The following is a 26,196-nucleotide window of genomic DNA, read 5'->3' as shown; positions in this document are numbered from 1 at the left end:
CGGGCGGACCGGAGTCGGGAAAGTTGAGAGGGGCCCGGGGTGGGGTCAGGAAAGGGCCGCTGCTGCCCTCCCGTGGCTGAGCGGCCACCCGCGCCTACACCACCTGGGTGGTGTCCCGTGGGAGGCAGGACTGGGAAAAGCGGCTTCGGGGACGCCGGAGGAAGGGGCTGCGGGAAATCCCCACCCTCTTAGAATCGTTGCGCAGTAAGTACAGCCCACCATCATCCCCCAGCCTCGGAGACCTTTCAGAACCTTTGAGATTCAGGGGCACTTGGTTCCACCTTGCAATTCCCTTCCGTCCCCCTACCCGGAATTTCCAACTCCTACCCATCCTTCAAAGGGCATTCTTGGAAACCTTTCTGGATTCCCCAGCTAAGAATTCAGTTCTTTCTATGCTTCTAGGGACACCTCCCAGGTGCTCTAGAGGCCTCCCAGGTGGCTCAAGTGATAAAGAATTCGCCTACCAATGCAGGAGACACAGGCAGGAGACGCCGGTTCGATCCCTGAGTCAGGAAGATCCCCTGAAGGAGGAAATGGTAACCCACTGTAGTATTCTTGCTTGGGGAAATCTCATGGACAGAGGAGTCTGATGGGCTATATAGTCCATGGGGTCACAAAGAGCCAGACAGGACAGAGCACAGTTCACACGTAGCACAGGGACACCTAGCCTGGTCTGACTTGTGTGTTGCGTATTTACCAACACATGTATCTTTTTCCCTGAAAGGTACATGAGGAAGTGAATGGAGGATGAGGACGGCTGCTGCTGCTGCTGCTAAGTCGCTTCAGTCGTGTCTGACTCTGTGCGACCCCATAGACGGCAGCCCACGAGGCTCCAGTCCCTGGGATTCTCCAGGCAAGAACACTGGAGTGGGTACTTACATTTTATTAGCTTGTGCAGGGTACACTACATAGCTTTTAATAGTCATCACAGATTTTTAGGTTAAGTATACACATCTCCTTTTACCTGTAAGGAAGCTGAGGCTCAGAAGTTCAGTGACTTGTCCAAATTTTGCAATATGTACATGGCAGAGCAAAATCTCAGAGAGTCAGGCCTGTCTGGCTCTAAAGCTGGTCTCTCTCCCTGCTGCCCACTGTGATCCTTCAATCTGTCCCTTCTCACTTTCTGGCACAATGTGTGGCACATAATAGGTTTTCAACAAATATCTGCTGAATGAATGAATGTTGCAAGTCATACAGACTTTAAACATCTGACAAGCAACCCACACATCTGCTAAACGAGGAAACTGAGGTCCACAGCAGTTTGGTCCCAATCCTCTTAACTGGCTCAATAGACCTAGCTATTTACTCAGTTCAGATCAGTTTCTATCTTCAAAGAACTTGTGATCTAAATTCAGAATACAGACAAATTTTTTTTTTTTTTCAGAATACAGACAAATTAAAGATAGGTAATAGCTATTGAACCCTTATTACATAGATCGGGCTATGCATACATGAACTACTTTAGTCCTATAACCACCTCATGAGGTAGTACTGTAATGCCCATTTTTCCAAAAAGCAAGTTGAGGCTCAGAGAGATTGCAGACTTCTTGGTTGGATTTGGCACCAGGACCCAAACAGCAGGACTTTCAACCCCCTGCGACTTCACGGCTACTCTGTACCAAGTCCTCATATAGACAGTTACAGTACAAGAGGCGAGTGCTGTAGGGCGGGCATGCATGGCTGTGGAAGAACAGAAGTGTTCAAGTTGCAGCGATGCATTGATTTTAAATGTGTTGGAGCTACTCTAGACCCACAGAGTTGTGGAAATCCCAAGAGGGTGGTGGTGGAGAAAGACAGGACTGGAGAAGGAAGCAGCGGCCCCATCAACAGCTGAGTGTCAGCTTTGGTCTAGGTGCCATAAGGAGCACTAAAGTGCTCTCTCAGAGGAATCACCAACTTAGATTCACATGGTAGAAACGGCTCCTTGGCTGCTGTGTGTAATCTTTACTGGGTAAACAGGGAAGTGGCTTGGAAATAAAATCAGCAGATGAGTTAGGAGGCTTGTATACTAAAGGACTACAGTAGTGACTTTGTGTGTGTGCTCAGTCGTTCAGTCATGTCTGACTCTTTGCGACTCCATGGAGTGTAGCCCGTCAGGCTCCTCTGTCCATGGGATTTGCCAGGTAAGAATACTGGAGTGGGTTGCTATTTCCTTCCTTCTCCAGGGGCTCTTCTTGACCCAGGGATTGGACCCAGGGATGGAAGCCACATCTCTTATGTCTCCTGTATTGGCAGGTGGATTCTTTACCACTGGGCCACCTAATAGAAATATGTTTTTAAATATTTAATCATCAATACTTTATGATTGATTAGCTTGATGAGGAAGAAAGAGAAACCAAAGGTGATCAGCTCCAAGAATTCTAATTTGAGTAGCTGAGTTGGTGCCCCCTGAGATAGAGCCAGGAGAAGGATGTATTTGTGGGAGAAATGATGGATTCATTTAGAGGAATGTTGAGTTGAAGTGCTTGTGGGATATCTAGGGGATGTTTGGAAGACCACGGGGATATGTAGGTCTAAGGCTCAGGAAAAGTCTGGACTGGAAAGGGTGCCTTGGAAGACACCAGCTCTAAAATGAAGCCACAGAACAGGATGAGAGTGTGTGGAGTGGGAAGAGCAGAGCAAAGATCCTAGGAACATTACATTTTTTAGGGCTCTTCTGGCATTCTTTCCACCACCCCAAAGAGATTTTCCTTACCTTTCAGTTTTAAGTCAAAGTAAATAAAGACACACATCTTTATTCATCTGGTTTATTTGCCAAGAGCTATAACTTTAGATCTAACTGGCACCCCTTCTTCAGTTAAGTTGCCACTAAAGAAGGTCAGGGAAACAACTTCAGAATTTGGGTTGGGAGAGGCATAAGCATGGAGAGGCTGGGATGGTGGTGGGAGGTTCAGGGCTTGAGCCTCTCAGGAGTAACTGCCTGGCCCTCCCAGGGGGATGACGAAGACCGAGATATCATCCCCGGAACCCAGCTTGTTGTTGGGGAGACGCCAACCACGGTCCCGGGGTGTGCCCCGGGCCCCCAGGACCAGAGCTTGGGCCAGAGCTGTGTACCTGCCAGGAGCACATGTGCATATTCATGTACCAACATGTCTATGGGAAGATGGGTACACAGGCTCTCATGTGGGTCTCCCAGCATCGCTTCCCTTTGTCCCTTCCTTCCCCATCGTCATTCCCTTGCCACCATACAACCCCTACCTGCTGGGGTCATTGGGCTCATAGGCTGACAGCACCCTGTCCACAGTGGCAGCTACCTCACAGTCACTGGTGACGTCCCACAGCCCATCTGTTCCCAAGACTAGCACGTCATCTGGGCAGTGCTCGTACTGCGTCAGGTCATACACTCGCACCTGGCGGGGAAAGAGGGTGCAGAGGGAGCCTGGGGATAAAGCAACCTCAGGTGAAAGCTAGCCCTAGACCCCCAGAGGAGGGAGGGTATGGCTAAGGCGGCGCCCGTGTGACTCACCTCAGGGAAACAGGAGAGGAAGGGCTTGATGGGCAGCGTGGAACTGCAGACCCTGAGGTTGTGGTCTCCCAAGCCCCGTGTCACCCCAATGGTGGCCATCACTCGAGCCTAAAGAAAATGAGGAGAGGCGCTGCTCTAGCCCTCTCTCGAGTCTCTGGGACCGTGGACCCTCTCCACCCCGACCCTCAGGTAGAACCTCCACCTCCCTAGACAAGTTGTGATGGGTCCTCCTGCCCTCTCCCACCTCTACCATGGAGTTTACCTTTTTGCCCTCCCCACAGACCAGAGGAAACCTGAGATCCTCCAGCTCGATCTTTTTGTAGGCCCTGGGGAGGGGGAGTAGAGGAGGCATCACCCAGGCATCAAAGCCCCTCTCCCCTAGGAGCCACACCCCTTATACAAACCCCTTAAGAAGGGGCACACACCCCCCAACTCCCAGACTAGCCCGGCCTCCAGCTTCCACCGTGCTGCTGGCCAGGGACTGGTTGCGTTGCCATGAAAATGGGCCCCAGCTCTGAGGGAAGTGTTACCAGCCAGTCATGTTCTGGTCCCGGTACAGCATCCTCTGCCCCAACTCCTTAGGCTGAACTCTGCGGGGGAACTCGAGGTGGGTGAATTCACCACCCAGCAGCTCTGGTTTCAGGAAGCCCTGGGGTTGGGAGTGACCAGAGAGAGCAGAGGGCCAGGGGGCATTACGTTTACAGGACATCCTGGTGTACAGATGATGTTAATTATAGCAGACCCTTAAGGAGGGTCAGGTGGGAGACCTGGGTTCAATGCCTGGGTTGGGAGGATCCCCTGGAGAAGGAAATGGCAACCGTCTCCAGTATTCTTGCCTGGAGAATCCCATGGACAGAAGAACCTGGTGGGCTACAGTCCACGGGGTCCCAAAGAGTTGGACATGACTGGACGACTAACACTTTTTACTTTAAGTGGAGTTTACTCTGTAACATGCACTGTTCTCATATTAACATATTAACTCATTTAATCCTCATAACAGCCTTTAAGGTAGGAACTCCTGATACATGGAGAAGCTAAGGGAATTGTCAAAGATCACACAATTAGCAAAGTACTGAAACCAGGATTTGATCCTTGGCAGCCCAGCTCCTAAGCCATTGCTTTAAAGCACTAAGCCGTCCTGTTCCTTAGGGGCCTTTGCTGTTTCCTTTCCCCACCTCTGACTGCACTTCCTTCCTCAGTGGGGGCCACAGTGGGAGCTTTGGGGCAGCCCACGTTCCTTCCTGTTGTGTCCTCCACGCCAGCCCAGCCCTGTATTCCCTAGTCTGTGAAGGGGCCTTCCCAGTAAGCTCCAGTAAGGAGCTGTCTGTCTGTATGGTGGGGGTGGGAGAGTCCTTGGGACCTGACAGTACAGAGAGGCACAAGATTCCACAAGGAATGGGAGCAGAGGGTTTGGTTCTTACTTACAAGCAGCTGAAGACGCTGGCGCTCAGTCTCCGGGGTGAACTCCCGGGACATTGGAATGATTTCACCATTCCGGACAATGATGGCTCTGCCCAGAGAAAGAAAAGGTTTGGACTTGGCTCTACTCAGCACCCTCACATGAAGAATTCCAAAAAGACAAGGCCCGCCCTCAGAGTCCCTCACCCAGACCTCGTTTTTTTTCCCCTCATAGTTACTTCAAGCCATTCTTTATGTCTGTGATTCCTCCTGACCCCATCTAGTCTTTGATTTTTAACACCCACCACTTCATTCTCTTCTATTCCTCCATCCCAGAAAGTTGACTGCCACCTCCCCCTCGCCCCCGCCCACAGCCTTTTTAAAAGCTGCCACCCCATACCTGCTGTCACCTGCGTTGGCCACGTACACCTTGCCTAGCAAGTAGACCACAACCAGTGCACAGCAGCCCCCTTCCACTTGGTGGCCACGCCGCTCCCGGGCCATCTGCTCATCCTGCCAAATGAGGAAGGGTCAAAGCAGGGTGGATGAAGAAGAGACTCAATACACACAGCCACCTGGCCCACATCTGCAGAAATAAACTGGCCCAGGCAAGCCACACTGGTGGAGAGTAGGAAAGACATCTGTATAACACACCCTCCCTCCCTGCCTCTGAACCAAGTTCTGCTCAGGTTTTCGAAGCAGTTATGGGTTCTCAGAGTCACCTCCTGAGGCCACCTGACTCCTATACATAGTTGACCAGAGTGTCTGCCTGGCAGGCCCTTGGCCTGGGCCACCCACTTACCATGAGCTGGAAGGCATTCTCAATGGCACCCACTACCAGGCTCTCATGAGTCACTTCCTTCTGTGAAGACCAGCAGGACTGAGGACCAACCAACTGAGAGGAATCAGAGGAACCTGGAGCCCCCGGGGTGGACGGGAGGCAGAGGGGAGGTGGTAAGGGGTCCTGGAGTATCTCCACCAGGTCTTTTAGCTGCTCCCGAATGTGGCGATGCAGAAGCCTGGAGGCCATTTCAGCAGCCCCGCCCCCTGCATGCCCATCAAACAGACCCCAGTAGTAGAAGCAGAGTCCCTGGGGAAGGAAAAGTTGGAGGTGAGTGAGTGTGTGTGTGTGTGTGTGTGTGTTTTATGCAGGGAGAAAAGCAAGACTCTGGGCATCCATATAAACATCAGAGAGGAAGTCAGAGTTTGGTATTAAAGGCAAATTAGATTTATTCATTCATTCACCAAGGGCCTACAATGTGTCTAAAAGCAAAGCATCAAAAGAGTCAAACTCAAAGGATAAAGATGCAAACATAAGCAATGGTAATTATTTAAATCATCAATAAATACATGAGCATCTACATTTTAAGTGGAAAACTAAATATTCATACTGACATGGTAGAATCTGAGCAATGCCAGATAAAGGTTCTGTGCCATAAGGCAGAAAGCTAGTGATTTAGGATGTATTGCGTGGCTCAGATGAAAACTAAATGCCTGGAATCCCTGGGGAGAGGTGTCTCCCGTGTCTCTGGAGGCTAAGAAGGGGGTTGGGGGGCTTACCTGGCCTCGGCTAGGCTCCCTAGGTGCCCCTGAAACACTCCTCCGGCCTTCCACATACACCACTTCACAGCAAGCCTGGTCCTCATTGTGCCGGCTCTTGCCAGCGTTGATGACCCTATCAGGCCAGAGTGACCACATCAGGTTGGATACCAGGCCAGGTCCTGGAATAACTCCCACCTTAGACACACATACCCTCTCTGGCTTGCTGGCCAAGCTGAAAAAGGTCACAGCCACCTGGGAACCAGGCCAGAGGGAGGAGGAGAAGGGAGGCAGGGCAAGTCACAAGGAGTACAGTCTGGGTGTCAGGCTCCACCGCCTTCTAGAAAGGCCACAGCCACAGCAGCACTTTCCCACCTCAGTTCTCCCACCTCTGGCTAAGGGGACACCCTGATGGTGCCACTGGGGGAGGGCCTGGATGAAGGGGAGGAGGTTTTAATTCCTGGCTTGCCAAGATCCTACATCCACCCTGGTGCACCTTCCCCCAAACTGTTCTAGTGCCCTATCCACAAGACCCCACCCTACCCTCATGAGTACACCCACCTTTATCCTAAAATCATCCGTGAAAGTTTCTGCTGCTTTGTTTTTTTGTTTTGTTTTTGTTTTTTGACCGCTTGTGGGGTCTTAGTTTCCCAACCAGGGATGGAACCCGAGCGCCCTGTGTTGGAAGCTTGGCGTCTTAACATGGAAGTCCCAGTTTCTGCTGCTTTGGCAATGAGTAAGTGTTCCAGCCCATATCAGGAAAGAGGAATTGAAATAGGGTAGGAGTGGAAGACCCCATGGACTGTGCTGGAGCCACACAACCCCAAACTCTTTCCAAATAGGAAGTAAAAGGAGCTGATAGTGGGGCCACAGGTCCACCAGCCACCACCCTCAGCCCCTCCGCACCCTCAGCTTCCTAAGTGCTCTGCTTTCCCAGCAGATGCATTAAAAATCCACGGGCCCTATGGGAATTCCCTGGCGGTCCAGTGGTTAGGTGCTTTCACCTCCGGTCCCGGATCCCTAGTCAGGGAACTAAGATCCCTCATGGCATACAGACAGACAAACAAAACCCAGGTGGCCTTGGGGCAAGCCGGCTGCTCCCGCCCGCCACTCTGACCGCTCTGGCCCGAGGGTCCACTTCCTTGCATGGCCAGGGCAAGTCCACCCACCAAAGGGTGTTCAAGGAGGCCCTCCCGCTTCCCCCGGGCGCCCCCCCACCTTCCGCCCCTGGGAAAGCCGGCGGCAGCCTGGTGTCGCGGGCTATTTCTGGGTGTGGAGGGGGAGGGGAACGGTAAGAGGGACAGGGAACTGGGGCGCTGGGGTCGGGAAGCCCAAGGAATTTTTCCAGCTGCCATCTCCTATGTTACAAGGGACCCCCGGCCCTTGACACCTCCCCTCTCTTGGCCACTAAACTACGGGGCCGCGACTGAGAACTGGCCAACTCATCGTTCACGGGCCCTTCACCCTCCCGGCTCTGGGAGAGAACAAGGTTCTGAAGCGGCGCGGATGAGGACAGTCAGCGAGCTAGAAGATCCTGAGAAAAAGCTGCACCCGACTTGAGAAAAGGGCTGGGAGCGGGTGCGGCCCGAAGCCCAGGGAAAGCAAGTCCTGGGAAAAGAGAGCCCCCTGGCACCGAGCTCGGCGAGGGGGATGCATCCGAGGGTCGGGAATGCCGAGGTGGGGAGGAGGTTGGGAGGGGGTCCCATCTTGGTTAGGGTGCCCCTGGGGGCGCTCACTCGGCGTAGCCCGTGCTCCAAGGCAGGCGACGGCCGGTGTCCGGAGGGCTTTGCACAGCCCGGCCAGCGTGGTCGTCGGCGCGTCGCAGACCCCCGGGGCTCAGCTGCAGAAAAGTCGGTCGGGAGAAGCTTGCTCGAGCCTCTACTGTCCTCGCTGGAGCCGCACCCCCGCTCCCAGCCCTGGCCGGAGGGCTCCTAGGAGCTTGTGGAGGGGCAACGGGTGGCGCCGAGGTCGCGTTGGGCAGATCTGGCGACTTGGGGCGCGAAGGCGGGGCGCCCCCAGAGCTCACCAGGTGCGCCACGGCCGAGCGCACCCGGTTTAGCATGCTGCCTCCCTGCCCCGCCCTCGGCCGTGGCCCCGCCCCAGAGCAGGCCCCGCCCCCTAGGGCTCGCGAGGGGCGGTGCTCGCTCCGATCAGTTCGGTCCCTCCATTGGTTCCCCGCCTCCAGGCGGGTCCCGGGCAAATCTTCCCGGCTCCCGGACCGGCCCTGCGGGCTAGTGGCCTCTCCCCACCCCGTCCGGCTTCTCCCGCCTCCGTTTTTTAGGGGAAGAAGGGTCTGCTGTTGTAGGGAGGGAACAGAGAAAAGGAAATCTTACTCTAGATTAGACATCAGCTAGAACTTTCCCATTGTGACGGGAAGGTGGTGTCTCCTCGACCTCAGTTCGTTGTGGCCAGCCTGCCCAGAGGGTGATGGAGCTGATGACTTCCATCAGGGACCGCTGGGTGTGAAGCTCTGGTGTGATAACACCTCTGGCTGGGGCTGCCAGAGTGAGAATGAGGGCGAGCGAACTGTTGCTGGGGTGCTGTGGAGGTGGTAACAAGGCAGGCTGGAGCCAGTCATCCTGAATTGGGGAGCTGGGTAAGTTCCTGGATTCCTAGAGACACTGTTCCCCGTGAAGACCACCTCTAGATCCGTCAGATTGGTTGCCACTCCACTTTTTTTTCAGGACACAATTTCCTCCCACATTTCCATATTTAAACCTCCCTTGACCACAGAAGAATTAGGTAGTAAGGATAACAACAATGACTACCATTTATTGAGGACTAACTACATAATGGTCCCTCTGCAAAACGCTTACTTTACTTCAGGCCCTTTACACTACACACTAACCCTGCAAGGTAGGTTTTTGTTATGTTCTTTTTATGGATGAGGCAGGTTTGGACGTTCCTGTTATTTTACATGACTTATTCCAGGAGGTCAACAACCCAGTGTGAAATTTATGCCTGTGTCCATTTCCCAACCACCTAAACTGATACTATCTTAAGAATCAAACTGATTTATATAGATCAGAGAAGAAGGGTTAAGAAGGGTGAAGAGAAGAAGGGTGAAGAGCAGAGGAGTAGGGGCTCCTTTTCTGCCACCCTCTTTCTCTTAACACAGAGACTGAGAGCAATCCAGGTGAACAACTTCTGTGACTGCCACCGGGGGGAGACAGAGGCCAGGCTAAGTGCCTACCTGAGAGGGGAGGGTGGTACTGACAGGCTGCTGAAAGAGTTATGGTCCCTAAGCCTGGCAATTGATTGGGCTTCCAGAGACACCTCCTTCCCCATGCATGGTTCAAATGGGGACAAGGCCCTTAAGGTCCTAATGCAAGTTAGGTTAGTCCTCAGAGGTCACTGGCACCCAGTTCATGACGGCTATTCCATTTCTGGACTCTGTCTGGTGGGTGCTTCCCGAATACGACTCTGTTCCTGGCTAGCCTATAGCCCCAGAAGGGGTGACTTTCCTGGTAGCTTCCAAATAAAAATATCACAGTGGTCATTCAGGTTGGTAGACTTCTATAATTACACCTACACCCTGGGCAGAGAGAAATAAAAAAGAAGTCACAAGAAAAGAAAAAACAAAAGTCAGACCCAAAGGCACACAGAGTGGCAAGGCAGATGGAGATAAAGGACTTGCTGCTGCTGCTAAGGATATTTCCCTCCTGTTTGAGAAAAACTGAAACAAGCTCACAGATAAATGGCATAAACAGCCACAGCAAGCTAAAGACAGAAGAAAAAAATACAACATCCTGGCTATTTTTATTATTCAGTGTTTCTGGGACAGTTTGCTTACCGCTTCTCTGTGTCACTCAGCTCCGTAATTCCTTTTTTTCCCCCTCAGCTCCGTAATTCCTGCTCTTCACAACATCCATCATGATGTGACTGCAAGTGGGCTACAGAGCCAGGGCCCAAAGACCTCCTACTTTCAGCACCAGATGGTCAACAGGGATGTCAACAGTTTCCTTGGGCTCCAGAACAGCCTTCTGACCATACCCAAATCCTAAGGATCTCCTCTCCCTGAATCTCTCACCAGCTATTCCTGGCATCATCACACCTCCTCCATCCTCAGACTGCCCCAGAACCTGGTGAGAAGGTCACCACCTCTGTTCATCCCCAAGGCAGCACAGAGTGAAAGGGAAAAGTAGGCATGCAGTGGGAAGAAGGAGTCTTGTGGGATATTCTTCTCTGCTGAGAACTGTTCAGGGGCTGGTCCTGCCAGGAGTGTGCGAGGCCTCGGCTAGGGGTGGGAACTGGGCATCCTTAAGAGAAGCCCCTCTGTCCTGGGCCACATGCAATGGCTCAGAGTCCAGAACTGGGCTTCTTCCCCTTGCCTCTCCCCTCCGCATTACTCCAACCCGAAACTCCTCTTTAATTAGGAGGAATAGCCTTCAATTAAGAGACAAATTCACACACCAACCACCACTTCCCTCTCTCATTTGTCTAATACTTTCACATTCAGATCACCTGTAATGAATTATACACTGTACATGGCAATTACATTGCGGTTTTTATGGTGATGAAGAAACTGGGTCTCAAGAGTTCCCAAGCTGAGGTCACCCACAGGCCTACCAAAGCCCTCCTGCCTTCTGGGCTCCTACCCTCATACCTCTCCTGGTCCTTCCTGCCCCAGAGGACACCACTCCTGAAGCAGAGATCGTTTGGTATTTCCTCCTGGATTTTTAACATTTAAACACCGAAGGGATAACATATCTATCCAGAAGAAATTGTCAAATAGGATTTTGTGCAACTTAGGAATGTTCTATATCTTTTCTGCCCAATGCAGTAGTCCCTAGCTACATGTGGCAACTGAGCACTTTAAATATCATGAGTATAAATGAGAAACTTAATTATATTTAGATTTAAATAATCACATACGACTAATGGTTGCAAGTTCGGAAATCTTCAAGGCTCAAAGTTTCTGAGTGTCTGAGCTGTCCTCACACTCAGCACCCACACCCCAAGCCCTAAGACGTCCAGAGTTTTGAGGGACTTCTCCGAATTACCCCAGCCTACATCAGGGACCGCATTGCGGGACTGGCTTCTCTTCCCCTCTTCCCCTGGTCTTGCCTCGACCGCCAGGGGTCGCTGTGCCCCCCGGGCGGGCGGAGCGCCGTCCGGGAGGCGGAGGCGACAACCGCTCTGGGCTGGGGAAGCGAGAGCGGCCTCGGGCGAGGAGGAGGAGGCGGCGCGGCTGCCGAGTACTTCCCCAGCCTGCGGGCGGGAGCATCGGAGGGACCCCGGCTGAGCTCTGCAGAGCTGGCCGGGCGGGCCCGGAGCTCCCCGGTGCCCGGAGCGGGCCCCGCCTGACCGTGATGCCACTTTGACCAGAGCCCCACCGCTTCGGGGACACAGCAACTTGGTGAGGGGAACAGAGCTCCGGACTAGACAGCACCGGAGCTGGCCTCAGTCCCCCTTTCGGGTCTCCATCCTGGGCTCAGAGGTGAAGAGAACCTCAGGCCGGTAGAATCAGCTGTCACCGCCTGGGGCAGGTAGGTCCCGGACTTGGGGGCTCAGAACTGGGAGGACTGAGTCGGCGTGGGGCGGGAGAGGTGGGGAAAGGTGGATCCTGTAGTTCACATTCTCAACCCTATGCTGGCATGCAGGGGCTTGGGGGAAACAGCCTGGGAAACTGAGGCAGCTGTGTGGAAGCCCGAGAACAAATCCCAGAAGCTTCTCTCTCTAGCTCTCTTGAAGGGAGGGAATAGAATGCCAGAGAACCCACCTAATACACTCCGAGGTCTTTTGGATTTTGAGGTTCATTAAGAGAGATGAAAACGTTAGATTGGAGGATGTGGCAGCTCAGAGAGAAATGGGATGTGGGGGCTGCCTTTGTAATTATCAAAACAAATATTCCCGAAGAGGGCGGGGAGAAGAGATACCAACTCAGGAAAGAAGTGCTTCTAGAATCTCCTTGCTTTTGGAGAACACCTATCCCAGGGGGTTTTGGCACCACTTCCTCCATCTGCCCCCACAGTCCTTTCTGGGCTCTCACTCGTGGGGAGCCACGACAGGAGGCTCTCCATCCTTCTTGAGCCCCACCATCTGACCTGCCCCAGTTCCACCTCCCTTTGGAGGCTGAGAGAGGGGAGGTCTTAAAACAGACCTTTGGAGCTGAAGCCTCTGGGGCTCAGAAACCTGGAGGGGGAATGGGGGCGAGGGTGGCAGAGTTGAGCCAGCTCCTGGGCAGTCCAGGAAGCAGGTGCGAAGCAGGATGAGGGGAGTGGGCAGCAAAGAGGATTCAGGACCTCGGGGGTTGTTATTCTCAGGAGCCTCTCCCCAGCAGCAGTCTGTCAGATTCTGCTCAGAAACACTTCTCTGGCCTTCATCCCCTTCCCAAGACCAAAGAGGTGATAGCGTTGGTTCGTAGACACCTCCTACCATCTCCCGCTTCTCTTTTCAGGCTTAACACCCTACGTGTTCCCAGAGTCTGCAAGGCCCTCAGCAAATTCCCAAGGCAGAGGAGGTACTTTACCCCCTGTCCTGGCACCTTGGGGAACAGCCTCAGAATTAGGTTCTATTTCAGTGCCCAGTCCACCCGCTAGCCCTCACCCAGGCCCTCTTCCACCCCCTGGAGGGCCACAGGCTCCCTCTGTCCCTTGCAAAGCACAAGAATCTCTCCTGCTTGTCTAGGTAGAGTCTGAAGCCAGTAGATGAACAGACAGAAGTTAAAGGATTCCAAAAAAGGTGAGTTGACAAGGGGGAGTTGGTAAGGGGGGTGCATGAGTAGACATAGATCAATCACTCTTGCCAAAAGGAGCATGGGAGCAACTGAGTCCTGGCATCTGGTTTGGCCTCTGGTGTCCCCAGCACCAAGCTGGCACCTGAGGGAGCCCAGTGATGCCCCAAGGGGCCAGCAGTGCAGCAGAAAGGGGGGTTCAGGTCTCTTCTGCTCTTGGTGGCTCCCAGCTGCTCTGTGCCTCTGCTTCCCTGGGATTCCCTCAATTTCTAGTCCACTATCTGGGCAAGATTTGGGAGATGTGAACCAACAAGGATGAAGGAGGAGAAGGAAAGGGGAAGAGAGCAAAAACAAAGTGGTCCAGTGGGAACAGCACAGGTTTCTGGGCTCAGGGCTTTTCGACCCACATGCTGCCTGGTCTTGGGTAAGTTATTTGACTTCTCTGAGCCTCCATTCCATCTCTTCCTTTTTATATTTAATTTTTGTTTAAGTTGAATTGCTAGCAGATTCCTATGGTTCAGAATCCAAAAGATTAAAGAGCAATAGGAAGAAAAAAATGTCTTTTTTCCCTTTACTTCTCAGTCAACCCGTTTCTCACTCTCAGACCACTACTTTCTCTTCTTGGTGGCAAACAATGTTATTAGGGTCTTGTGGTACATTTTCCAGAGTGAGCTAGCTTACTCATATTTGAGCAACATATATAATCCCTCCCTTTTACACATTGAATACACATCACCCTGCACTTTGCTTTTTTCCCCCCCTAAATGATGGGTTATCCTTGGAGACCATTGCATGCCTCAGTACATACAGCATCTCCTCATTCTTTAACAGCGTTCTGTATGGGACTGTATTTGCACACATGGCCCACAATGTATTCAGCCAGTCCTTTATTGATGGTTATTTAGATTGTGTCCAGACTTTTTGAGTATCAGTTTGCTCATCTGTAAAATGGGTACAAATAATTCTACATTGTAGGACAGTTGTGAAGGATTCAAGAGCATGGTTGCAGAGTGTGTGGGTCAGGTGCTCAACACATGGGAATTGGCATTATTATTCCTCCCATGTCACAGCCCTCCATGGGACCATGTCCACGTCATTCTCTAAGACACTTCTTAAGTGTCATCTCTTCCACAGAGCTTTCCATGCTATTCCCAGCAGAACATGTCCTTTCCTACACCCCTTTCCTACTCCGGCACTCACCACTTTCTACAGTGAGTGTGTGCTAGGCCGAGAGCTCCCTGGGGACAAAATGGGTCTTGCCCCACTCTGTGCTTCCCAGACCATGTGGCACAGCAGTGCTGGGACTGGGCACTTGGGTGGCTGGGGGGCGGCTCCTGCCTAGAGTCAAGCAGGGCATGTGCTTCTTTCTGCAGGATGCGTGAGAGGGCCACGCAGACCTGGAACACGGGCGGCTGGCTGCTGGCACTTTGCCTGGCCTGGCTGTGGACCCGCCTGGCCTCAGCTTCCTTGCAGCCTCCAACTCCCACAGGTTTGGAGGAGGTGGTGGGACCGACCCCAGGGGGCATGTGGTTTTCCAAGATGCCTGGAAAGCTGGACACTAACCACCCCACCCTGTTCCACAGCAGGCAGATGTCTGAGGCAGAGTAAAACCCTCAGATTCTAGGGGTTCTGGCACCTGTTCTTCACCCAGGAACTCTGCCCTCTCTGCTATCCCAGCCCGAGAAGGCACCACTAGACCCATTCTCGCCTTCCGTTCCAGCCGGGAAGGTGTTCTGCAGGGAGAGGCACCCCCGGGTCAGAGCTTAAGTCTAGCCTCCTGGCCTAATTCTGTGGTTTTCCTTCTGGGATAGCTAAAGCTGGTGTAAGCGGATCATCCTCCCCCACGCATTGTAAGCCCCGAGGCCCTTGGCCTCACCCGGAGGAGGCCAGGAGGTGGGGGTTGGTGTGGACTCCATCTTTCTCCTGCCCAAGGGCTAGACAATGCCAGGGTGATGAGTGTGGCCTCACTGGGGAGGAAGGAAGGACAGGAGCCCTGGAACGTGGCAGGGAGATTTCATCCACTTCCTCCTCCCCTGCAATTGGAAATCTCTTACCTACCCCTGCCCGAGCTGGGAGGAGGGGCTGAGGACATGGAGTTGCGGGGAAGGGGAGGAGGGCCGCTGGCCTGGGCTGGCCACCCGATCTGGATCTGTGCTGGCCCCTGCAGTCCCCGTGAAGCAGGGCACCTGCGAGGTGATCGCCACCCACCGTTGCTGTAACCGGAACCACATCGAGGAGCGCTCCCAGACCGTTAAATGCTCTTGCTTTTCCGGCCAGGTGGCTGGCACCACCCGGGCAAAGCCCTCCTGTGTGGATGGTGAGTGAGAGGCTGGGACCCAGCGGGGAGGGCCTGGTCAGAGAGATAAGAAGGTCTGTCCAGGCTTCGCCATCTGCTGGGGATGCAATTTCATGCCCATCTCAGGGCTTTCACCCTGGGAGTCTCAAATGAAGGGGCCACCTCTGGGGGGAGGGGCACAGATGTGACCATCCCCATCCCAGAGATGAGGAAAGTGCTGTCACATGCACGTGCCCTCCCTCCCGACCACACCTACTGCCTGACACAGGCACCGATCCCTTTCCTCAGGTGGATCCTCTCAGCCTTCCGGCAGGCTCATAACTTCACACCCATTCCTGCAGACGCTGACTTCTTCACCAGCAGCTCCTTCCCAGGCCTCTCACAGCCCCTCTCACCCTAAAGCCCGCCTTTACCCTCATTCTTTAACAGCTTTAACACACGTCACTCAGCAGTGGGTTCCTTCCTATTCATGCCTTTCCTGCAGCCCTGCCCATGTTTATTTTTTTATGCTCACTTGGCAGCACTATAAACACGCCCACTTGTGCTCTCTCCCTGTCTCTCACACACACGTGCCTACTTGTGCACTCCTGGCCTGTGGCCCCCTCAGATGACTTGCACACTTGCTCACTTGTCCTAGAGTGTATGTAGAAGGCTGTGCCTCTCTGCTATTAACCAGGTGGCTCAAGTCAAGGGTTGCCTGAGAGACCACTTCCCCGTCACCCTGCCCTGGCTTTGGTGAGATGGAAGGTCAATAGGCTTGAGGTTGGTGTGGTTGTGTCCCCAGGCCTCAGCCCGAATACTGCCTTGCAGGCAGATTAGAGTTGGGAAAAGACAAGAGAAATGCGGGGCTCAGAGCCAGGGTGTGTGGGAACGTGCCCTTCATTCTGCACAGACCAGCCCCCCCCACCCCCCACCACTGCATGCAGAGACCTTAGATCTGCCCTCACTGCCTCCTGCTCCCACAGCCTCCATAGTCCTGCAGAAGTGGTGGTGTCACATGGAGCCCTGCCTGCCAGGGGAGGAGTGTAAAGTGCTCCCGGACCTGTCAGGGTGGAGTTGCAGCAGTGGACACAAAGTCAGAACCACCAAGGTATCCAGGGGTGGACACTGCATCCCACCCCTGCTCTTCTGCCTTCACAGTGGGTGGGACAAGGGGGCACAGAGCCCTGGGATCTAGAATGCTGGTTTCCCACAGCGAAAGCAGCAGACCCTCTGGGCTCATTTCCAGACAGTCTCTGCTGGGTTTGTCTGGACTCTAGGGACTGGAGTCAGGTCTTCTGGATTTGAAATCCAGTGTGTCCTTCTGGTACAGTTTCAATCCCTGGGTTGGGAAGATCCCCTGGAGGAGGGAATGGCAACCCTCTCCAGGATTCTCTTGTCTGGAGAATCCCATGGACAGAGGAGCGTGACAGGCTACAGTCCACAGGGTTGCAAAGAGTTAGACATGACTGAAGCAACTTAGCATGCACGCATGCATGCATGTCCTTCTGGGCAGATTCCGTTGCTCCTTAAGCCTTGGTTTCCCCCTCTGCCTTCAGTGAGTTTTCCTCCCAGAAAATGTCAGGTCCTTAGAACAAAGTAGAGAATTGAGGAAATAACCTAGATAATTCCAAGTGGAATCTCTGCAGTGGACATTCTTTCCACCCGCCCCTGCCACCGGCCCCACCCCACACTCCCATGATTCACTCCTTACAGCTGACACCTGCCTTCCTCTGGTTGAATTGCTGTGCTGACACCACCGGAGAGGGTGGTTATTTTCATGGCTTGCTGCCCGCCCCACAGAGCAAGGGGTCATTAAAATTGTATTGAACTCTTAGCAGTTCCATGTGCGTCACAGTTGATTAGTTGTATCACTCCGTCATGGCCATTCGTATAGATGAGTCACACTGTGGGGGAGGCCGGAACTCTGCCTCCTGCCTTCCCTCTTCACCATCACACCCAGCAAACAAGCATGCAAACAAGACAGCAGAGAAGGAAAGGCCGGCTCTGGAGTTCTGAAGAGAGCAACATTTTCACAGGGCATAGAACAGGAGCCACAGCAAAGTAAGGTGTGGCCAGACCTAAAGTCAAGCTTCCTATCTTCGGGCATGCAAGGACACAGTCATGCTGAGTAGGTTTAAGACTAGAAGAGACCCACCCCAGAGCTTCTGACGTTGGTCACGAGTTCATAGATTTGGGTTCGTAGCCTGTAGATCACTGTGCTTGCCATTTGTTAGCTACTCTGAAGAAAACAGCAGTGACATGTGAGTGATTTGAGTTTGCCTGGGCCACCAGGCTGTGCTTTCCCAGTCTGGACTGCTTCAGGGGAAGGGAGCAGCAGCAATGACCTCTACATGACCTGCATATCCAGGGGAGTCTCTGGCATGCTGGGATGGCACAGGCATTTCCTTCTCTAACCTTCTTGCATCACTTGTTCTCTAGGTGACACGATAGCTCTTGGGGTCATGACCCGACAGCTTGATTGAGCCACGGATGAGAGAAGGGTGTCCAGTTATCAGCCGGCAAATATTGGGATTTGCTTACCTGGGCCCATACCCTGTGCCCAGTACATGGGACTCTTTCCAGGACATTGCAGTCAAACTTCAGAGCAGATCCAGACCTCATATCTTCAGGCCCATCTCCAGTCACATACCTGTGATGCTGGGCTCTCCTGGGAGACAGAAGGTCAAGATACAATCCCTACCCCTAAGGAATGTTCAATCAAGTTGAAGAGCTGACGAAAGGCATTCTCGATAATTTAGACTAAATTGTGTGGTAGCAGACTGTGGTTTCTGGACCATATGCTGTGAGCATGTTGGGTTTGGGGAGGGGACTCCCACACCTCGTCGGCCACCCTCTAGCCACAGGGCACAAAGACAAGAGGTCGTATTCACCACCCACTACTTCCCTACTTCATGTCCCTCTGAATCCCCAGCAAGTGCTGACCTGCTAAAGGAAAACTCTCCCCTGATGCCTGACTAGCTGTATCTCATTTAAATGGGACTGAATTGACTTGGGAAGGGAAAGCCGAGATGAAGCCAAACAACTTTCCCGAAAAGCTTCTGCAGGGGCCTTGCCTGCTTTGGGCATGCTGGGTATGGGCTGGACAGGATTGTAAAACGACCCCCACCCAGGTACCCCAAGTTTTTGTTTGTTTGCTCATTCTAACAGATGACAAAACTGAGTCCCACAGAGATGAGATGACTGGCCCAAGGTCTCACAGCTTGGGCTCCTAAATCTCTAAGACTGCTAACCTTTCACTTAGCCTGGATATTAGGATTGCAGCCTGGGTCTTCCATGCTGTTTTTAGCTCAAGAACAGGAATCTGCAAAGAACTGGCCGGACAGCAAAATGATTCTGAGCAAGAACTTTTACCAAGGTGACTCCTCTCTGAAATAATCCAGAACATCTACCCACCAGGATGTGGGGCCACTGGATCTCCACTCTGCCCTCAGCCCCAAAACCTCCAAACAGACCCCTGACAGTCCAGTTACAGGTGGGCACTCTGAGGTGGCAGCCTCATTGTCCTCTCGAACCTGTCTCTTCCGGAGTCCTTAGGAGTCTGCACCTCTCAGAGGCTCTGGCTCCAAGAGAGGGTCTAGGTAGCATCCAGGGCTGGCTGGTCAGAGTCCTCTTCCTTCTAAGGCCCTTCTGGGCAGCAGGGGAGCCCCTGGTGGGCTAGATAAAGACTCTATCCAGGCCTGAGGGTCAGCCAGTGAGGTTGGCACCCTAGATACTTTGGAGATGACAGATACACAGGCCTCAGAGATGCAAATTACTTGGATGTCGCATCAGTAAGAAAATCACAGACAGCCTCAGTGACTACTGGCATCAGCTGGGATCGGCTAGGATCACCAGGACTGTAGGATGTGATGGGCCTTGAGGGGAAGGTCAGTAGAGACCAGCTGGGACAGTGCTGAATTCTGACTTTCAGAGAAGACAAATCAGGGTTGGGGGTTAGTCTCAGCCCTTCCTGCTACTCTCTCTCCCTCCCTCCCCATGTCGGAAAATCAAGAACATTCACCCCACTCAGGGGTTTATCTTCTTTTTTTTGCCTTTTCATTGCTTTGGTAACAGGATGAACAATGATGCTGGCTTTGGGCTAGACTGTTACTGTCAGAATTCTGACAACTTTGAATCTCTCTGCACACAGTGGGGTCATAAGGGTGGGGGTAGTCAAAGAGTAGATCAAAGGTGGTCATTGCTTCCTTCAAGGTTTTGGAATGAATTAAGGGATTGGCCTGCTTTCTGGAAAGGATAGTAAATATTCACAAGCCACAGACAGTCTCTGTGGCATATTCATCTTTGTTGTTTATTTTGTTTCATGATATTTTTTTTTTTGATATTTAAAAAAAAAAAAAAAAACCTTTTAGAATGTGAAAACCATTCTCAGTTCAAGGGCTATACAAAACCAGGCCCCAGGCAATTTTTGGAAGATTGCCAGCCCCAGTGATCCTTTGCAGGCAGGCCATCTCTGAAGCTTGGGTCTGCCTCCCGGCCTGTCTTCAGTGCAGTGGGAACCTGAGCTGGAGGGCTGGGTCGGGTTTTGTTTTTCTTCTAATGTTCCTTGAGAGATTGGCGAGTGAATTATTTAGGCTACAAATGAGACAGCTTTAACTGAGTTGGAGAGTAAGAGCCTGCTCTCCTCGAAGCCAGGATGTGGGCTTCTCTACTCCCTTCCCATCCCTTGAGACTGTGTCCAGGAGGGAGGGAGAAGGCTTCAGTTTCCTGCCCATCTGCTCATCTACAGCCACTGGGCTGTGAGCTGGGGGATGATACTATACCTGAGCGGCCAACCACCACCAGCCCCTGCCTCATCCAGGCTCCTTGGTCCTCTCTGACCTTGCTCATCCTTGCTTCAGAGAAGACTGCTTTCCTTTGGCACATGCTGGAGTTTGCTCATTCATTTTTTTAACTCCTCAAAGCCTCCATTTCCTCTTGACCCATTCATATGTTTATTTGGTGGGCTTTGAGGGGTATTCTTTATATGGCCAGGAGAGCCCCATACAACAGGATCTGGTGGAGAAGGAAAAGCATGCCATCTCCCAACAGAAGCTCCCTTGGATCCTGCTTCCAACTAAGTCAATATTTGTGCACATGTTGTAGCTATCTCAATGGCAGTATAGGAATGCAAATGAATTTTCCTGGAGCACAGAGGTCCTGGAGTCATTTTATGTTCCTTTTCTCCCTTAAGTGGGATGGGCTCTCAGATTTCCTGAGTTGGCTGGTAACTCTATCCACCCAGCTTTGGAAGGAAGATTGCCAACTGCAGAAGATCATTTGGCTAATTTCTGTGGCCTCCTGGCAGTTTCATTAAGGTCTGTGAGTGACATCCTAATTAATGGCCCCTGACAGTTGGCTGGAGTTGAAGCTGCCACTTTCTAAAATCACAATCTTAGAGCTAGGAGGGATTTTAGAGATCATTAACCAACACCCTCATTTGACAGATGAGAAAAGGAAGGCTCAGAGAGGTAAGGTAATTTGCTCAAAATCACACAGCAAGCTTGTGGCAGATCCTGCCCAGTGATCCAGACAAGTGCTCTTTATCCTACTGTACATTGCCTCTTACCCTAGTATAGATGAGGGATCTGAAAAGAAGCCAGAATGTTAGCAAGGATGAATGTGAAAGAGCCTCACTCTAAAATCGCCTGACCCTGTAAATTCAAAAGGACAGAATGAAGAAGAAAGGGAAGCACTAAGAGATGTCTACACAGAAAGAGGGGAGATGGGATAAAAGGGGGGATTGAGATCACTCATTCAGAAGAACATCAAAACACCAAAGCACTACACAAAATAATTAAAACTTGATTTCTGTCCTTCTTGGAGGAGACAGAATGGAGCCCTTATCAGTCTTTGGGAGACCTGTGCAGCCAGTTTTGATGGCTTAAGGCTTCTTTAGAGCCTAGTGCAGGGGTCTGCAAACCAAAGCCCATGGGCCACATCTGGTCCACCACCTGTCTTTGTAAATAAAGTTTTATTGGAATATAACCATGTTCATTTGCTTATTATTGTCTGTGACTACTCTTTCCTGCTATGATAGCAGAGCAAGTCATTGCAGAGAAACCATATAGCCAACAAGACTTCTTGTTCTGTGCTTGTTCTGTATAGAAGACAGACAGATCTTGAAAATGACGGTGAGTTATCGTAAACTTAACCAGGCGGACTCTATTTTCAGTTTCTGTCCCAGACATGGTTTCTTTACTGGAGCAGACATCCTTTGACACCTAATATCAGAGAAGGCAATGGCATCCCACTCCAGTACTCTTGCCTGGAAAATCCTATGGACGGAGGAGCCTGGTAGGCTGCAGTCCATGGGGTCACTAAGAGTCAGATACGACTAAGCGACTTCACTTTCACTTTTCACTTTCATGCATTGGAGAAGGAAATGGCAACCCACTCCAGTGTTCTTGCCTGGAGAATCCCAGGGATGGTGGAGCCTGATGGGCTGCTGTCTATGGGGTCGCACAGAGTCGGACACAACTGAAGCGACTTAGCAGCATGCGCTATTGATCTGAACATGAGTTTTCCTTCCTTGCTCACCTGCTTCTGCCAAAACTACCATCTATGGACTTCTAGAATGTCTTGTTCATTCTCACAGCATTCCACCAAGCATAGTGTCTGACCAAGGAACTCATTTAAAAGTAAATGAGATAAATATGGTAAAGGGCTCATGATCATAGAATTCATAGGTCTTATATGTCTGATCACCTTGAATTAAATGGCCTGAAAGAATGGTGTGTTTCTTTTCTTTTCTTTTTTTTTTTTTGAGAGTTACAATACAAGCTGAGTGCCAACACTGGGCAGGGCTTAGGTAATGTCCCCAGGATGCTGTATATGCCCTGAATCAGTGACCAATATATAGTGCTGTTTCTCACATAGCTGGGATTCATGAGACTGAAAATTAAGGGGCTGGAATGGGAATGGCTCCTTTATTGTTACTCTTAGTGATCCCCAGGGGAATTTTTCCTTCCCAAACTCACAGAGCTGGGCTCTGCCAGCTTAGAAATTGATTTGTCTGCCTAGATTAGTTATACATAAGTAAAATATGATATATATGTGTCTTTCAGTGACTATATTAGATGAGGTATTTGCTGAAAGCAAAAAGAATATGGAGTGAATAGCAGAGAAGTTAAAAATGCCAACTTTGACTACATGACCCGTTACAGAAATGAAGACTAGTAGTTATAAGTATTTCTTCCTTACATTAATATGGGTGTATTAATATAAATATTAACCAATTATTTTCTTCAATTTTCTCACTCATGAAAGTTATCAGGACTATTTACTACTTGAAGGTAAACAGGAAAATATACAGAAACTGCCTGAAGTTTCATCCAGAATCACGAAAAATGAGTCCATGTGTTAAAGGTTAAAGGTGAAAGTATGATAAAGAATAAAAGTGTTTTCTGCTTGGGTCCTACCATGTCATTTTAATTTAATAAACTGGTTTCATATACCTTGAATCATCTCATCTCCATAAATCCCTGTAAGGTAAATGTTATCAACAACTGCCTGTAGATGCAGATGCTCAGAGAGGAAAAAATGTCTAAGGACCTTTCAGTAGCTGTCTCACTAGCCAGGTCGTCAGAACCAGGAAAAGCACATGTAAGTGAGAATTGAGGAGCAGACATTTTTAATATGAATTGTCTCATTTAATGCTCACAATAATTCCATGAGGTAGGTATTATTATTCTGATTTTACAGACAAGGAATCTGAAGATTCAGAGAGGTTAAGTAAATTGCTAAAAATTGCACAGCAAGAAAATCGGAAGTTTGAACCCAAGTCCACTTAGTTCTAAAGCTCATATCCTTTCACTACACATGAAGTGTTTTCTTGTAATCTCCTCAGGGACTGAGCTGCTCAGAGTCCAAATACTTTACAATTAATACTTAGGGAAGGTGAAAGGGGCCAGAGGACAGACTGGATAGTAAGCGCCATCATAGAGGCGTGTCCTCTGTGCTACAGGAGGAACTGTCTGGACGAGAAACTAGGTCCAGCACAGGGAAGGCATCCTGAGGACCGAGTCTTTAGAGTTGCGTGGGAATCAACCATGTAAAAGGTGTGTGTGTGTGTGTGTGTTGGACAGAAAAGAGGAGTAAAGGCTGAGCGAAAGTATTTGCAAAGGAGGAAAGTGTGAGACAAGTTCAAGTAAATAGCTAGCTGTGCCTGGAATATAGCAGGTAAGTAGAGATGGTGAGAAATGCAGCTGAAGGTTGGCCAAGGGTAAGCTCAGAAAGAAGCTGGACACCGTGTGGTTTGAGTTCTAGTTCAAGACAATGGAGGAGCTTACTAGGGCCCAGGGACAAGGGAAGAGGCAGATTGCCACTTTAGGGACAGATGTAAGACCAGATGACAGTGTGAATATGCAGACATGGAAATCAGTTACCAGTCTTGGCAATAATCCAGGTAAGAAATAATAACACTTTGAATCAAAAGCAGTGGTTGGCTGGGTGCAGGAGATGGGGAAGAGGAAGGGAGAGGAGTATATTTTCAAACTCTGAAATCTTTCTCCATTCCCTAATGGATGCTTACTTTTTTCTTTCCTGCTACTATCATAGAGATCTCAGCGCCAGCACTGACCCCATGCACAAGGCCATGACTGCCAATATACTGCTTGAAAGATACTAAAAGCCCAGCATACCAGCATGCTGCCCTCTCCAGGCCTGCAGCCCCTTCCCTGGAGTCTCTTTTTTGGGCTGTGCTCAGTCACTTAAGTCATGTCCAACTCTGTGGGCCGCTATGGACTGTAGCCTGCCAGGCTCCTGTGTCCTTGGGATTCTCCAGGCAAGAATACTGGGGTGGATTGCCCTGCACTCCTCCAGGGGATCTTCCACACCCAAAGATCTAACTTGCATCTCTTACCTCTCCTGCATTGGCAGGAGGGTTCTTTACCACTGGCTCCACCTGGGAAGCCAGCAAGAGCAGCAGCACAGTAGCAGCTAACTCCCACCCTGCACTGAGGACTAGCCAAAGACCAAGTCTAGAGGCACTGATGACCGAGAGGACGGGATGCTGAATTTTCCTCCGTGAGTGTGATACCCAGGACAGCTCTCTAGGCTGGAGGGTGGAGGTTCTCACCGTCGCTCTGAACAGGAAGGTCAATTTTACCCTGTTTATACAAGCGCCCTTAGGGTAGCCAGCCACCAGTAAATGAGACGCGCAAATGCTGTTTGCTCTTAGTCACTGATTTTTAAAAAATTAAGCTGCTTGCTAGCAAGCCGATTGAACATCAACAATCTTTCCAGGGAAATCTTTTAATTAAGTTTACATAGAAACAATTGGTTGCAATTGTAGACAACAGTCAATTAGAAGATGTAAAAGAGGGACGGGGGCAAGAGATAATGGCGGGAAGGTCGTGTGTGTGTGTTATGTCGGGGAGACTGAGGGTTGTGTGCAAGATTTGGGGAGGGAGGTGTGTCTCTGCGGGCACTGGTGGCGGAATGGGAAGGATGTGCAGGTGCCCCTGCTGGAGACCCTGAACCTGCAGGAGGCGGTCAGCAAGCAGCGATTGTGAGAGGGCGAGCCTCTGCGAGTTGCCTCAGAGGGCGAGCTGTGGAGCGCAGAGGGCCCAGAAGACTGCTGGCCACTCTAAGTAGAGGTCAGGTCCCGAGTGAGGGCTTTGCCTCCGGGAAGGGGGCCCGCGAAGAGGCGACCTCACCACAGAAGGCGGGGGGCGGAGCCCCAGTGCGGATTCAGTTCAGTTCAGTTCAGTCGCTCAGTCGTGTCAGACTCTTTGCGACCCCATGAATCGCAGCACGCCAGGCCTCCCTGTCCATCACCAACTCCCGGAGTTCACTCAGACTCACGTCCATCGAGTCAGTGATGCCATCCAGCCATCTCATCCTCTGTCGTCCCTTTCTCCTCTTGCCCCCAATCCCTCCCAGCATCAGAGTCTTTTCCAATGAGTCAACCCTTCGCATGAGGTGGCCAAAGTACTGGAGTTTCAGCTTCAGCATCATTCCCTCCAAAGAAATCCCAGGGCTGATCTAGCGGGACTCAACGGGTCAGAGCGCGTCATCCCCAGGTGGCGCTCTGCTCTCTCAGGTATCCTTCTCGAGGCGGAGGCGTCTCCTTCCTACAACCCGCTCGGGCCAACCGCACTCGGCTTCCCCGTTAGGCGGTGCTGGGCCGCCTGACTCCTGCCGGTCCCCCTAGCCCCCCAACACCTCCGGCGCCGGGTAGACCGCGGTGGGCAGCGTCCTGCTCGCGTCCCGCCGAGTCAGAGCAACCCTGGTGTCGGGACGCGACGATGCAATCCCGAGGCCTCGGGGACGCTTGGAGTCCTCTGCGTCCCGCCCACGTCCGCGCCGTCGCGGGCGCAGGTACCGGGAGACGTCTGCGTTCCGGCTGAGCGGTGTGCATCTCGGGTTGGACGCGCAACACCCGCTCCGCACTCGCGGCGGGATTGGCCTGGGCACCACTAGCCCCACGTCCGCCGAGGATGCAACAGTGAAAGCCCTCGCCCACTCCCTTTCCCGGCCCGGGAGTACACCAGAGCTGCCACGGGTTGTTAACCCGTGGATTCCTCCCGATGGCGGGCTGAGGCACTCGTGGGAAGTCTCCTGGTAGGAAGGACCAGGGCCTAGTGGGTGCCAGTGGAGAGGTAAACAGATGCTGTCTGTTCGAATTGAAGCCCAATTAAATGCTGTGTCTCCTTACTTTTAAAAGTCATCTTTACTGAGGTAGAGTTTATATATAATAAAAGCATCCGTTTTAGGTGGACTTTTTGATGAGGTTCAACACGTTTTTAACCCCCTATCATGATCAAGATACAGAGCACTTCCGTCTCCTCAGAAGTGCCTTTGTCCCCTGTCCCCAGGCTACCCTCCCCGCCACGTCTC

The 26,196-nt window shown here is 51.6% G+C and overlaps 2 protein-coding genes across 3 annotated transcripts; one reads left to right on the top strand and one right to left on the bottom strand.

Moving 5' to 3' along the window:
• Positions 1–2,385: 2,385 nt before the first annotated feature.
• On the bottom strand, positions 2,386–8,479 carry PPM1J (protein phosphatase, Mg2+/Mn2+ dependent, 1J). Of its 2 annotated transcripts, none has more exons than XM_010830794.1 (10): positions 8,140–8,479; positions 6,425–6,539; positions 5,667–5,954; positions 5,265–5,377; positions 4,892–4,976; positions 3,997–4,115; positions 3,729–3,792; positions 3,467–3,574; positions 3,255–3,350; positions 2,386–3,054 (listed from the first exon to the last, which is right to left on the bottom strand). In XM_010830794.1, exons 1-10 carry the CDS (start codon positions 8,463–8,465, stop codon positions 2,956–2,958), a joined length of 1,413 nt encoding a protein of 470 aa, XP_010829096.1. In that variant the 5' UTR covers positions 8,466–8,479; the 3' UTR covers positions 2,386–2,955. The 2 variants fall into 2 exon arrangements, with proteins under 2 accessions (XP_010829096.1, XP_010829095.1); XM_010830793.1 differs by having other exon boundaries at positions 2,388–3,054; positions 3,199–3,350.
• A 3,150-nt stretch (positions 8,480–11,629) lies between these two features.
• Positions 11,630–18,638, top strand: FAM19A3 (family with sequence similarity 19 (chemokine (C-C motif)-like), member A3). Its single transcript, XM_010830792.1, has 6 exons — positions 11,630–11,892; positions 13,034–13,087; positions 14,453–14,568; positions 15,247–15,396; positions 16,341–16,465; positions 17,797–18,638. Exons 3-6 carry the CDS (start codon positions 14,454–14,456, stop codon positions 17,806–17,808), a joined length of 402 nt encoding a protein of 133 aa, XP_010829094.1. The 5' UTR covers positions 11,630–11,892; positions 13,034–13,087; position 14,453; the 3' UTR covers positions 17,809–18,638.
• Positions 18,639–26,196: the final 7,558 nt, after the last annotated feature.

The sequence above is a fragment of the Bison bison genome, unplaced genomic scaffold, assembly GCF_000754665.1.
Source record: "Bison bison bison isolate TAMUID 2011002044 unplaced genomic scaffold, Bison_UMD1.0 scf7180017864519, whole genome shotgun sequence".
NCBI classification, from domain to species: Eukaryota; Metazoa; Chordata; class Mammalia; order Artiodactyla; family Bovidae; genus Bison; species Bison bison.
This window is presented reverse-complemented; position numbering and strand designations above follow the sequence as displayed.